Here is a 14,429-nt window from a genome sequence, read left to right on the forward strand (position 1 = left end):
TTGTTTTCCACTTCCGGAACCAGACAACTTCCCTCTTTGCTGAGCGCTCTCATTGGCTGGATCTTCCCAACATGGCAGGCGGTGATTGGTTGACTCAGCTAGCGCCGCTCTGTTTTTTAAAGATGCGCAGCGCGGGAAATGTTACATTAATAAAGGACACTACCGCTGTTTTTATTATAACTCTGATATTCATAGATTTTTATAAAAACCATGATTTGTTTATGACAGGAGATAACTTTAATTTGGGGATTTCAAAGCCTTATTCGGATTTATGTGTGTATCAGTGTGATGTGGATGTGTAAATATGGCTCTGTAATAGTATAATTATATGTATGAATTTACCAAAGCAATTGTAACTATGTATTGTTGTATGTAATCTTATTGATTTCTGAAAGATGGATGCTTTCTTTTCACCAGGCTTTCAGTGGACTATAGAGGAAAATCTGGTGCATACACATTCATGTTAAATGTTGTCAGTAGGTACTGTCCCTATTCAATAATGTATAATATGTATTTTTAAAATGTTCAACTTTTATGGTTCAGTGTTTATATTTATGTGCAGTTTATACTGTGCTTGTCAAATTTGTCTAGTATGCCCTGGTCAAGTGACAATGAAACATTTAATTTAGAATGTGACTTTTTTCTGTAGTGACAGTCTGTATTACCACAAATATATCAATTGCACATTGTAATCTATTTAAATGCTTCTTAACAGGGGTTTTACACTGGGCTAAAGCTATTTCTACTGTTCAGTTTGACATGGTTGAAAATCTGACCTCATGTTGTGTAATGGGAGCACTGAGCCCAAACATCAAACAAGGTGCCGCTGCCCAAATACATATGAACCTCACTGTAATAGAGGCACTGCATCAGATAGCACCTTCATGCTGCAAATCTTTCATCCATGGCCAGCAAGAGTGTAGATAGAACAGACACATCTCCCTGCAATGCAGCACGCCAGCCACCAGGAGGGACCACAGCATGGATGGACTACACAGCAGGTAATAGTTGTCTGAGGAGGAACAGACTTCTGGGGGCCAGAGGAGGGGCATGGCTGATAAAAGAGTCTGCCGTGGGAGTCTTGGTAAACAGGTGGCAGATGCAGCAGGAATCATCATGAGAGAGAGCAGAACGAAAGAGAAGAACAGCAAAATTTGATATGAGCTCACGGTGGGGGCAGCAGGGTGGATGGCAGCCAACAGCAGGGGCGGAATACAGCAGATGCTAGGAGGATTGTGGGGGCAGAGCATCAAGTCCATTAACGCCAGTACTTGTCAGATACCTATTCCGCTTCTCTCGTTTGATGAATATGTAACACTCGGGTGTACAGTGCGCCTTGCCCCAATATTTACCCTGACAACAAAATTGAGTTATATTGAAATTAATTATCAGGCACATAGAGATGCAACAATACGGTGCAGATATGAGGCCCACATGTACAAGCTGTAAAAAGAAATAATCATTACATATTGAATAAATGCTGATTCAACCATTTTATTGTACTTCAAAAATGTGTTGGGTTATTTGAGGTGCAACAGATATGGACATTTGCTGAATGAAAGACATATTGGCAAAGGAACACTGTATATATTAAATAAACACAGAAAGTGCATCAATGTAGTATTTCAAAAATTTGTACACAAATAATTTAAATTAAATGTTGAAAATACTGGCAATGAAGGTTAAATGTCTAAAGAAGTGATGTGCAACGTCTTGATATATGCAATACATTACGTGTAGAGATAGCATAAGTATAAGTACAATAGTTACAGTAGCTACAGATTCATTCACTTAGTAACTTTTGAAGGTTTCCGTTAACACACTGGCACAGGGGGGCTCTACCAATCTTCTCCTTCATCAGTGTTAGTGTTATCTAATAGTGTCATAACAGGCAGGAGCTACAGTGCAGAATAAATTGCAAGATCTAATTAACACTTCATTAGCCAAGCTCAGAGACATTACTGTTGTTCTCTCAATACGCTGCTGTTGCAATACAATTACTGCTTCATGCAACTCATCCACTAATGAGCTTCTCAGCTGATCCAGCACTGGTATGCATATCATCTTACATTCAGAGCATATGGCTTAAGGAGGTTAAGCTTATCCTTGCTCGTCTTTGCGCTATACTTACCCACTGTATAATATCTATTAACATGGTACAAGCTGTTCACTATTTATGGAGGATATATGCTGAAGGGGATTTGTCTTTTTTTCCTTGAGCTAGCGCAAGGCTAATTAATAAGATATGTAATGTTAATCCTTTATTATTCTCTGATATCCTACGCCCGAGGCCGGTGAGTGGCGTGGATGGCTGATCAGTGGTGCTGGTGTGGGTACAGCTTGGCAATGTGGTTTTCTTTCGTGGTGTCTCTATATCCCCCCCAACACATGCCCACATAGTCCCCAGGATCCTCAGATTGCAGTGGCGAATAGAAAGATCTGGATGAGTGGCATGACCTTCAGTGTTGAAAGGTCGGCAAGGACAGCCTGCAGTTGGTTGTCAAACAAAACACAAATCAGAATTCCATTTTGTTAACGACATACCACACATCCTGGCCAATGCAATCCTACCTTTGCACAAGCCCAACAACACACAATTAAGACTATAAACCCTGTCCTTTTGAGATAGACAGAGATTAAATTTAGGGACCCTATCATGTTTAGAAAGAGGGTCTAATATTTCAATGCTGGGACCGAGTTTCTAAATATAAGATAAGCAGCACCGTGTTATGATATCTTCTCTCTGCTGGGGCAGGTGGTAAATGAGCAAGCAAATACTGCCAGCAAGCATCCTAGGCCATCAGACCAGCCTGACGCCCCATGCGTCACATTATGGTATAACGCCTCACCCTCAGGGGAAAGGAGAAGAGGAAGAGAAAGGGGTGTGGGTGTCGCGAGTCATCGTATGGCTTCCTCTTGCTCTGTCATATGATAGTGAAACCATAGTATGGGAGCTGGTGAGGTATACAGTACATGATTAGAGGCTCACACGCTCGAGGCATGCACAAGATTTATATTACCGGTTACTGTAATGATGCCACATGAGTGACAGTGCAGAACCAAGTACTCATCCGGCGGTGCCTCAGTAAAAGCTAGCAGTTTGTGTGATTTGCACTAAAAGCACCACTAAAAGCCTGCAAAGACACCACTTGGGGCAGCTTTACCTTAAAGGTAAAGGTGGCTCATATGGTGACAAGTCTGTCACAAGTAAAGTGGAGACTGGGTGTGGTATGTTGCAGGTCGGTGGGGTTGTACACGGGGCCGGGTAAGAGATGGGTCTTAAGTGTCTGCTGAAGACTGGGTTACTGGTACTGGCAAGTCATCATGGGCTATTTACAGCTTTCCTGGACTATGTGGGGGACAGGGGAGAGTTTTAACTCATGTGCATGTACAAAAGCTCAGTGTAAGATGAACACACCTCAGCTGAGGCCAATGACGTCACCTCCATCAGGTTCTCAGCACGGAAGGCAAACACAGCAGCTGCTAATACTGTCGGGGAAGAGGATGGAATATGGAAGGACAGGAGAGATGAGAAGGGATTTCAATTGAAAGAGTGAGCGGGAAAAGACAAAAAATAAGATAATAGTATCATCAGACATGTTAATACTAAAATTGCAGGGCGTGGTGAGTGAGATATCGGCTCACCTGCAACTATCTCCAGAGAGTCGTAACCTAGGATTCGATCCCAGAGGAGGAGGAGCTGGTCAGTGGAGAGATAACCAGAGAAGGCCCGCACCATCCACTTGAAAGCTATACGCAACCTGAGGCACAATCACACAAATCACCACTAAGAATCTAATTCCTTTAGTTTTTCAGCAAAGCCTGTGCATTTATAATAGCAGCCTCAACCAACATTTGCTATATATCAACATAAGTGCCCAACCTTATATCTTCATAAATAAACTCAAAGATGGTAATGATTTTTGAGCACTTATTTGAGGGCTTTTGAAATAGTTTAGCGTGACGTAACTGTCGTGTCAGTAATCTACCACAAGATGGCATTACCTCATAACTACAAAGTATTGCTCTCGCTCTCTCCCCCTATGAGAGCGAGAGAGAGCTAGAGAGTGAGAGAGAGAGCGAGAGCCTGCTTCTGTCAGTACAAATGTTCAAAGGAACTCTTGTATGTCTAAGAGCCCGATATACTGTGGTATGTTTTATGGATTTTTGAGACAGTAAGGTATCAGTTCTCAGTCCCTCTTACCATTTTCAGTGGGATTTTCAGGTGAACCATACCCAATCAGTCTTACTACACAAGACCCCAAAGACGTGGTGAGATGAAAGAAGTCTACTCACGGCTGTGCCCCGATCTGTCGAAGGTGGTAGAAGAGCTGTGGCAGGTGGGTCTGGAGCAGCCGCTCAAACTGTAGGCATAAGGCCACTATACCCTGCAAGTACACATACATATATGAAAAACAAGCACAACAACAGAAAACCTTTGACTTTGAAATTTGGCATGGACAGGCACACACAAGTCAGGGCGCTTACCGAGGGAGAGGAGGAGATGGAGTGCAGCCTGAAGAAGTAGCGGATGTACATCTCCTTGAATACACTGTACAGTTTTGAAGGCTCGTTGTACAGGAAACACAAAGGCGCCACTAGAGGGATGAGAGCAACCAAACACACACACACACACACACACATAAACCTGTTACATTCACCTCACGACATGTTGCTTGTGTACAGGGAATAATGGAAGTGGGGAAACATACTCACCATACATTGAAAACCCATGAAAAGGGATTACACCTGTTCAGATAGGATTAACAAGTCAGTCCATTTACTACATGTAAACACTTGTAAGTATGCATTATCAACACGCTGTCCAGAGCCAGAAGGTTAAGATTTGAGTGCGGCTTAAAGCTTAGATCCTGCTTGTCCTTTCATTCGCAGGCTAACATTTTCCTCTCATTATCAGTACACAATGTGTGGTATGATGAATGTCAGGCTGCAGGCTCACCGTTGGGAGGATACACGACAACACACTCTTCATCTCCCACTTTCCCTGCGAGGGACACACACAGATATCCAAAAGCAAGATTTAAAACTCTGTGCCAGGGTTTCCAAATTGCACTGCCTACACAGACATAGGTTTTTCTGCATGTACACGCACACACACCTAAGCACCTGTGCCACCAGCTCAGGCGAGCCCCATGTGACAGTGTGTGTTCAAGTGTGTGTCCTTAATAGAAGGAACATTCTCTCACCTTGGATGTAGGATTTTGGCGGAGTGGCACTGTTGTATTTGAAGTGCTCTAGGACGGCAGTGTCGCGAGAGAAGCACAGCAACACCTGGGGAGCACAGGTTTGATGTATAACACGTCGGCGACTCTTACACACTGTTCACACACATTTATTTACATTGACTAAAGTTAATCTTAATAGTCCATACAGGGTTCAAACGTAACAGGTGTTTACACAGCACTGGATATTTGCTCTTCCCTCTTATGAATGCATGCCCTCCTGTGAAACTGAAATACACACACACTCATTTGCACAGAAACTGGACCACACGAACAAATGTAATATCATCCCTGCCTGACAACAGGGATTCCTGTTAAGCGTTTTATTTGGTCAGTAGACAGTAAAGGCCTTTGTTGGGTAAGGATTCTATTAAAGCAACACACCTGGATCCAGCATCTCAGGATGCACAAGAGCAAACAGTAACAGGGTCTCAAGTGGATCCTTGTGTCACAAAACGACCCTATAAGTGGGGCCTCTTTCCATTAAAGTCCAATTTCTATGTCTTTTTGAGAGCGGATTTCATTTTCACCGGCCACTTCAGCAGAATTACATTGGCGGAAAATAATCGGTCCAGGCAAATCGAGACCTGTAGCAATTTAGATGACCTTCTTAACAGGAGATTACTGTATACAACAGCAGATGCGGACTACAGTGCACGTCACAGCTGTCCCCTATCTGATCATGAAGACCAGTTGGTTACAGAGAGTGGGTGGTCCACCATGTTGCTTGGAGTGTTTCTGTCTGGTTGTATTAGATTGTATACTGCCAGGCATTTTCCTAACACAGAGCTGAATGCATTCTTGTTCATTTCTGGAAACCATAAGAACATTTTATTACTCTCCATTGTTGTGAGAGTTCTTCAGCACTTCCTCTAACTTTGTCTAGTACCTTCAGGGAATCGAGCCTCCTCTTTCAATGAATGAATTCTTTCACAGGCTAGAGAGTTTACCATCAGTCAATATTGACAGCGATGCCTGGGTGTTAGATCAGCCACCTGGAGGATGATACGGCTACTGTTGCTAGCCTGCAGCAAGTTGTTTATCAGTTGAACACCAAAGGCAAACAGAGCAGTGACAAATAGAGCAGCTCCATAATAACTACGAAAACTAGCAACTAGAGGACGTCCTCGTTTGCGCTGTCGTCAAGGGTTGATAATGTGATGCAGATACAGGGCGGCTATCGTACATTAATTGTGCGTCTGCACACACACGAAACAAACAGAAGTCTTACTGTTTGTGAGAGTCAAACAATTCCTGTGTGAAGCCGATGTTCACGATAATGGAATATATAGCGTGCGTTCTAATGTGGTTTAATCTATACTGGCTGTAAGTGTGTCAGACTTCTTATTAAAAAGTATATTTCCAAATGTATTAAATCTGTGAAAATTGGTGCGTTTAATCTTATACTTATACAAGAAAGAAGAGAGAGAGAGTGAGAGAGAGAGAGACGGATGAACCCCACCTGATAGAGGAAATCTTCAAACACAAAGTAGTAGTCATCGTTACTGGCTGTGAGCTTCACATCCTGGTGGGGAGAAGGTTTGAAAAACCAATAACATTTATTACATGATGAGGAAAAATGCATATTAAAATCTAATGGCTTTTAAATCTCATTTCCCTGGCATTAGGAAAGGACGCATGTGATTTGTTTTCAATGATCAAATGCTTTTAGAGACGTTCATACACCGCCCTCGCTAAGCAGTGCATAAACACAAACAAAGCAGCAAACTGTACCTTATAGATTAGATTGTCCACCAGCAGGTCGTGTTGTATGACCCCAGCCTTCAGTTGTTCATAATGCATCACATCCTGAAACAACGGGGACAGCACACACTCAATAATAACAAATACAACATCTTAGAGGGCTTTTAGCTGTTGTCACACAAATTACTACAAAGCAAATACTTCATATTACATTTATATCCAATAACTGTGATATTAGTCTACTCTAGTGTTAAATTGTGGACAGAAGAATTAGTTTTAGTGAAATGTATTACTTCTAACTCCATCAGCGGAGCTTGGGTGTCTTGGCTGAGAGTGACGACAGCAGGATTAAACCAAAGTTAACGGATGAGCGTTGTGTGTCCTATAACATGGTTAAACTCAAAACTTGTCTCCGGTTTGTGACAGGTTATCGTAAATGAACCAAAGTGCAGGAATCGGGGTGGACGCCGCGATGAACAAAAAAAAAGCCCCTTTGTCTGACAGATGTGAAGAATGCTGGCAATAACCTGCGGATGTGAGAGGAACAGAAACAGAGATGGTCATTTTGAAAGCTGAGACATTATAGAGCGTCGAGGTCTCCTTCTTACACGAGGGAGGCTGTGGTATTCTGGACAGCATCAGTGGGAGGATGTACAAAAAAAAAAAAAAAAGTTGATATATGTGATTATTATTATACATTTCCTGGTACAGAGTGGAAATAAGGGTCACGGCAGTTTTCTATACCTGAGCAGAGTGTAATTGACCTAAATTGAAGCATGGCAGTGGTGGATTTATGAACCCTAGCTGAACACGTGTTGGGTTTATAGGCTAGCGTAGCAGACATCATATTCCTTTATTCAATATTTCATTATTAACCATAGGATGAACGGGGTGTGCACATAGCGAGCCAGCTCTGTTGAACGTCCTAACACTCTCCAGACCTCTATCAGGTCCCTGAAACCCTCCCTCTGAAACCAATCTCCCCATTACGAGCCTTATTTTATCGGCTTGGCTGCGACAGGAAAGACTCTGGACTCCAGCGTTTACACGGCACGCTGCCACACAGGGAGCCAGCCCTCTGTTTGGGCTAGCTGTGCTAAATCGCCACCATTTGATTACATTCACATCTGTGCACCCTGGACAAGCCGCAGTGAAAGATAAACACCGGAGGGTTGATACACAAATTATCTAGAATGTGAGGTCAATCGGTGTTCGTCTAAAATAGAAATGTTTTATGTTGGAAAGATATAAACACCAAAATATAAAAGAATGGGTCAAATACTTCATATTCTGTTCGAAATTACCCAACCAACAATGAAAACCTCTGCTTGTAGTAAACATGGGAGTTTGGGAATCACTGCAGCTGTGTGTACGGCTGCTTTAAACCAAACACAGACCGCCATCGCTCAGATGAAACTCAGCAGTGTGTGTGTGTGTGTGTGTGTGTGTGGGTGTCCATGACATATATAATAATACCTGTGGCTGGTTAGTGGAGTTGAGGCTGAGGGCCCAGAGGTCTGCCCGGAGCCCAGTGGGGCAACCCTGCCTGCTGTACTGCTGCGCTGCTGCACTGTCCTGCTCCAGCACCACTACATAGAGACAGAAAGACAGATAGAAAGACGGGCATGGAAAAAAGAGAGAAGACAGTGAACCAGACAGAAATTGATGGATCGAGAGAGACAGGATTTGTTTGTTCTTTACTTTTGACCTCCCTAACCAGGTTTGCAAAAGCTGCTGCTCACCAAATCCAAAACACAAGACTGCAAAAGCAAAGGACAACTTAATATTTTTAATTACCAATCAAGGATGCACCCAAGGACGACTTAACAAAGATGAATGAATACGCAGCCCACTTGTTATTATCCTCTAACATGGTAGAGAGCTGGCAGAATGAGTATGAAAGAACCATTTTTAGTAGAAAAGAAATGTGTTCAGGTTCAAGGCACAACTACATAAGTTGTACAACAATCTCATCTCATCCTGTAAATGCATAACACAGCTTCATTCCGATAATGATCATTATTGCATAAAAACACCCTAAATCTCCCCCCGATCTATTGTGACAGTAGCCAAAAACACACAGCCCCTTGACTTAATGTGTCGGCCAGTCATAACATAAACGAACACACTCCTCACCTCTTAATTTTGCTTTTTGAGTGCACTTAACACTTGGCCTGGAGGAGCCCTAACAGCTCGGGAGCCAACAGAAAGGAACCATGGCTGAAATAGTGGACAGGAGCGGTGACACTGTGTTTATAATACGGAGGCTGGGTTTTCAAGACTTTTCTCGATTGATGTCCGATTGGTGTCCATAATAGAGTTAGTGTTTAGACTGGGTTCATAGCAGAGCAATGAGTTATGAGGTTAAGTCTCCGTCTTGCTGATTATGCCAAACACTGAGGGGACAAAAGCACCTGAGAGGGTGAAGGGGTAGAATCATTAATGGCAGGAGATGACTTTATGAAGTTTCTCAACTGGGGGTAGATCACAGAGACAGCTCATATGCGGTGATAATGCTTAAGTTCAATGCTTAAGAAGATACAGGACTTAATTAGAGAGTGAAGAAGTAGATGAGGTAATCAAAATATAATTTGTTTATGGTACATTTATATCAATGAGACGGAATTTTGTAACAAGTCAATTCTGAACACTTTGTCTTACCTTTTTTCCCAATTTGAACATACTCGCTTTCAAACAACTCTGCACAGTGATAAGAGGGAAAGAATGAGAAGTCAGTCATTGTTGGCTCGGTTCTAAAAACTCCTCTGATATTATCGCGGCAACGTACAAACACACAGCTGGTGGATAGGATTCTATTTACAGTCTAAACCCCAGACCTTAACACTGTCAATACCCCAATGTACATAGATATTGCTTGAGGGATCCCAGACTGCCATGTGGCACAGGAGAGGAACACAGGCTGATGTGAAAGGCTGTGTGGTTTATAAAATGAAAGCCAGTGCAGTTTACACCCGTTTAATCCCAGTGTCCAATAACCAAACAAATAATTTCAGCGCCTTTCTAATGAATCAATGATCACTGGAAAGAATTTCTTTTACTGCTGGGAAGGATCCAAGCTTTTATTTTGAATGTGAAACATCCAGTCAAAGCAATAGATCATATTCAATAAAACTCTGAGTTGATTTCGAAAGACAGTGTAAGCATGCTGAAATGTAATTACCTGTGTGGATGTGTGTGTTATCGTCAATGCCCAGCTGACCGGTGGTGAGGCTGAGCTCTGGGTAGGCTCGTCTCTGGCGGAAGAAGAAACACCATTAGCTGCTTTCACCTCCTATTTAATAAACATTTCAATGTCCTTCAACAGCTAAAAAGAACATACTGTGGATGGAGGATTTAATATAGGCTATGATCTCCTATCCAACCCATCCTACATGAGGGTCCCTACCAGCTGTGGGATGTCCCTGACATTGAGGGGGATCTGAATTAGACCCCAGTGGCTCCTGGCACTGACGTCCTCGCTGCTATCATTGTTTGGGTTCCGCAGGCTGATTAATACCTAAAAGGAGACATTGCATTGAAAGCACTCAAATTACACTTCTTAGAAACAGACGAATACCATTTATTATCATTGGCAAGCTTGGCTTACCTCCAGAAAGTCTTTGGGAGCATAGACAGGCCGGAAACGACTTAAATCTAAAGGATACAAATGCAACGATTTGTGTCAGCAATGCATATGTCTTATCTTAAAAAAGACAGCTCGACTGACAAGGTGTACAATTTTTACCTTTGCAGGGTGAGAACAGGTTTAACAACTAACAAAAAGGAAGATTCCATAAAGTTCCCTTGAACAGCTTGAGCCTGGTTATACTTCAAAGAGACTTTGTGACACCCTAATTCAGTTTGTGCAGACTGAGCTGGCAGCCTCTACCAAAGTAAAAGAACAGCACAGGACAGCCAGCATTAAGTGGGACTTCCATCTATTGTCTCCATAGCACAGCATGAAAGTGAAGTGCCTGTCATCCCCAGAATGAGGGCGCATTGAGATCTGGACGGAAGGAGGGGTGCTCCTCGTTATCACAGCTCAGCCCACAGTGTCTGGACAGCTTCTACATTCACAATCCAAAGTGTTTATACCTCAGGGACGGCACACAGACCTAAATGTTGACATACCCCAATGCAATGTGATAGCATTGTTAGGACATGAGGTTACATCATGTGCTTCGTGAATGTGTTGGCTGAAACCCCGTCCTATGTTAAATGGTAAGAGAACTGGCACTGCATCATGACAGTGTAATATACCCTCTCAAGTTTACTTCCGAAACACTGCACATTCAGCTTTAATTTCATCAAATCCTCCACTAAAGCATTTGGATGGCTATGCTACACAATGTCAATGTGCATCCAAACTCCTGGCCTAGGAAACTAGAAACTAGACTTTTATTCTCACTCAGTGGCCCTGATTTAGACCTGTGAGGCCAGGTAATGAAAGAAAACAGGGACATCTGAAACATGTTGACAACCTCATGACAACCTTCTCTGCACAAATAAAGGTTAGAGAGCAAACATGAAGTGGTAGATCTGGTTCGAAGACTACGTAAGCTGACGTAATATACACCAATGTACAGTATGACTGACGCACTGGCATAGAGACACATCAACACTAATCTTTCACTGAGGTACACTGTGTCATGTTTTGAGACCTGGTTCATCTGTGCCCATCTCATTCCATTTGTTGACGAGGTCCTTTTGCTCCACAGCAGGCCTCTGCAGGGTGCACAGATACACAACACAAAAACAAAACAGACCCAATATTAGAAGTGACAAGGCAAAACCTGTGTGTGTAACAACTAAATGGCTGAGGTGATACATGGAATCCAAAAAACTCTGAAGTCGGCACCGGCACTGGTGCACTTGTCGGTGCCGGTGCCAAAACGTCCCATTGCCGGCGCGCTTGCCGGTGAAAATCACGGACAGTAGGACCCCTGAGACGATATAAAACAATACAGGACTGCTGATCGGTCTGACGGGGGGCGCTCTGGCTGCTCATTCTCCTGCAGCGACAGTATCTCCTCATTCATTTTCCGCGAACGGTACTTATTCATATCGCTTTTTCCGGTCCCACGTCCCCCCTGGAGTAGCTCTGTGCCCCCCCTAGGGGTCGCGCCCCCCACTTTGAGAACCACTGGCTTAGTGTCAAGTAAAGCTGCAGAATCGCTGATGTCAAATCAAAACTCAGAGCTCAGTCAGCTGAGAGATACAAAAGAGTAGGCTGTTTAACCACAATGTACAAATGCCCCAGAAATATGGGAAAAACAGTGATGGGAAGGTTTATGACGCTTCAACAGATCAGACCACAGAACCTCAAATGAGAGCAACTGCAATTACGCTGAGCCTTGATTGAAAATATAGAAGATACCATGCGAGCAAGAGGCACTTCCAGCTCTGTGCTCATGCTGTTCAGGCTTTTGAGGACACGCTTCTCCCACTGGGCCTGGGAAGAGAGAGGGGAACACAAGGAACACTTTAGGATTCATATACTATGGTACAACTCATGAATGCTTAGGCACAAGTCTGAATTCAGTGGTCAAAAAAGCCGAGAGTCAGCGAGGAGGAAGGAGGGCGAGAGGGAGTGATGAAGATAAGAGGAGACAGACTGACCTGTGCCTTCCGCATGTAGGCCAGCGGCTCTTTGCGATGCTCTGGAGGAGCCGTCGGGTGGCTCGGGGGCAGCAGGCTGGAATGGGAAAACACAAGAGCGGGTGGGGTGAGGGGAAGGGGAGAAAATAGATGGCAGGTCAAAGTCGTATATACATTAAAATGTCACAGAGCTTTCAACAAAGACGCCTCGACTGAGATTTTAATTTGAACCACAAGTGTGTAAAAGTCAAACAAAAACAAGAATGCTGAAAATGATTCATTCTTTTCCGCCTTGCCCACGTGGAGCTCAGATGAGTCAGAGCTGGTGTAGAACCAGACGCAGCACTTGTCTCATGTCCTTTCCCTCTAGGCATGGTGGAGACATATTGAATGACTCAGAGTCCAAGTGCATTAAACAACATTCACGCTAAGCTAAACATATATAAGAGGACATAGGGCTGACTAATGGCCAAATGAAGGAGGCATTAGTCAACGTTATATGTTGTCGTCCTCCAGAAAGCTTTCAGGGTCGTTGTTTCAGTCAGAGCGAGCAACACACTGAAGTGCTGCAGGGGCAGAACAACAAGTAGGACCAGTGTTTCAACCACATTCAGTACATTCAGACACATTCTGAACGTGTGTGTCAAGTTCAATTTTGTTCAACGGGTTTCAGGAAACGTATGCAAATCAAAAAACTTTATACAAACATCATACACTGTTACACTGATTGTTTGACTGATTGATGTGGTTCAGTTCATTACATTTTTATTATGACCAATATGATATCGCCTGATAACAAACAGTCTCTTCCCTTTTGTGTAGTAATATCGTCAATACTTCGAGGTAATGTACCTGAGTACAGCAGGCTCTAAGTGATAGTTACTTTTGATTGACAATGTAGTAGAAATACTAGCAGTGGTAGTAGAAGTCCCAATATCATCATCATGAATGTTTGATGTGTTGTGGGTGTGAATGTTAGTAACATAGTATGGTATTTAATCTGTGCAAACCACAGTGACTCAATGCTGAAGTTAATCTAAGTAGGTACCGGTGTGTATGCAGGTATGTCTCTTAAAATATAAGGCACGAATGTTACTTACACATGCAGCTCTCTATACACTGCATTCTGTAGCTTCTTTTCCCAGCCTGTGAAACATAAGACGCGTTAGACTCGACAAAATAATATTCATAACACAGTGATATGATACAAAAAACAATATTATAAGCATGTCCAAACCTGATAGTTTGAGGAAAGTCCGTACGTCCTCTTTAAGCGATTCCAGCTTTATCTCGGGTTGATGCAAACACTCCTAAGTAAAATTTGGGGAGGAAAGAGAAAGTTTGAGCTATTATAAATGCTGTGATTTGTATGCTGGATGTCATGCTTGTGTAAAAAATAAACGAGCGGTCAAAGCCAAACAGTCATGACAGTGGGGTTCATAGAGAAGATGTACGCATGTAGCAGCATCTTTAGCTACATGCTAACTCACGCACTTTGGCTTGTCTCTCTATTTGAGAGTGTAAATGGCTTCCTTTCAACCGCTGCACGATTTGAGAGATGGTTAATGACAACGTGGTGGACCCGTCCATTTTTCTAACCTTGACTTGCTTAGTTATAGCCTAATATGACGCTTATTTCGTTGGTACTCAGGTAGCATCCGGCGGTGCGGCAACCGCCCCCTGCAGAGGTTACTTAGCAACAGTGCGCGAGGAGCAGAAACAAGAACTGGATACAAGGTTCCTACCTTAATACAATATGACCCGATGTTAGAGCAAAGATAAATTTAATACATAAATAAGTAAAAAAGTAAACTGGTCTTTAATAAACATATGTAACTGCGAAGTAGCCTACATGTGTTTATTTGCTTTGTGTTTCCGAATTAT

General features: G+C 43.0%; 1 protein-coding gene across 1 annotated transcript; it reads right to left on the minus strand.

Annotated features, from left to right (window-relative positions):
* Positions 1–103: 103 nt before the first annotated feature.
* Positions 104–14,229, minus strand: tbc1d19 (TBC1 domain family, member 19). The gene is made up of 21 exons (XM_076160022.1): positions 14,040–14,229; positions 13,783–13,855; positions 13,646–13,691; positions 12,567–12,642; positions 12,325–12,399; positions 11,609–11,672; positions 10,555–10,601; positions 10,354–10,464; positions 10,129–10,201; positions 9,609–9,647; positions 8,424–8,536; positions 6,978–7,052; positions 6,706–6,768; positions 5,208–5,292; positions 4,961–5,005; positions 4,717–4,749; positions 4,489–4,598; positions 4,297–4,388; positions 3,646–3,761; positions 3,419–3,489; positions 104–2,487 (listed from the first exon to the last, which is right to left on the minus strand). The coding sequence occupies exons 1-21, from the start codon at positions 14,133–14,135 to the stop codon at positions 2,413–2,415; spliced, it is 1,578 nt and encodes a 525-aa protein (XP_076016137.1). The 5' UTR covers positions 14,136–14,229; the 3' UTR covers positions 104–2,412.
* Between the last annotated feature and the right edge of the window lie 200 nt (positions 14,230–14,429).

This window comes from Genypterus blacodes, unplaced genomic scaffold (assembly GCF_046128005.1).
Source record: "Genypterus blacodes isolate CSIRO-AG114 ecotype Tasmania unplaced genomic scaffold, CSIRO-AGI_Gbla_v1 ptg000011l_1, whole genome shotgun sequence".
Lineage (NCBI taxonomy): Eukaryota > Metazoa > Chordata > Actinopteri > Ophidiiformes > Ophidiidae > Genypterus > Genypterus blacodes.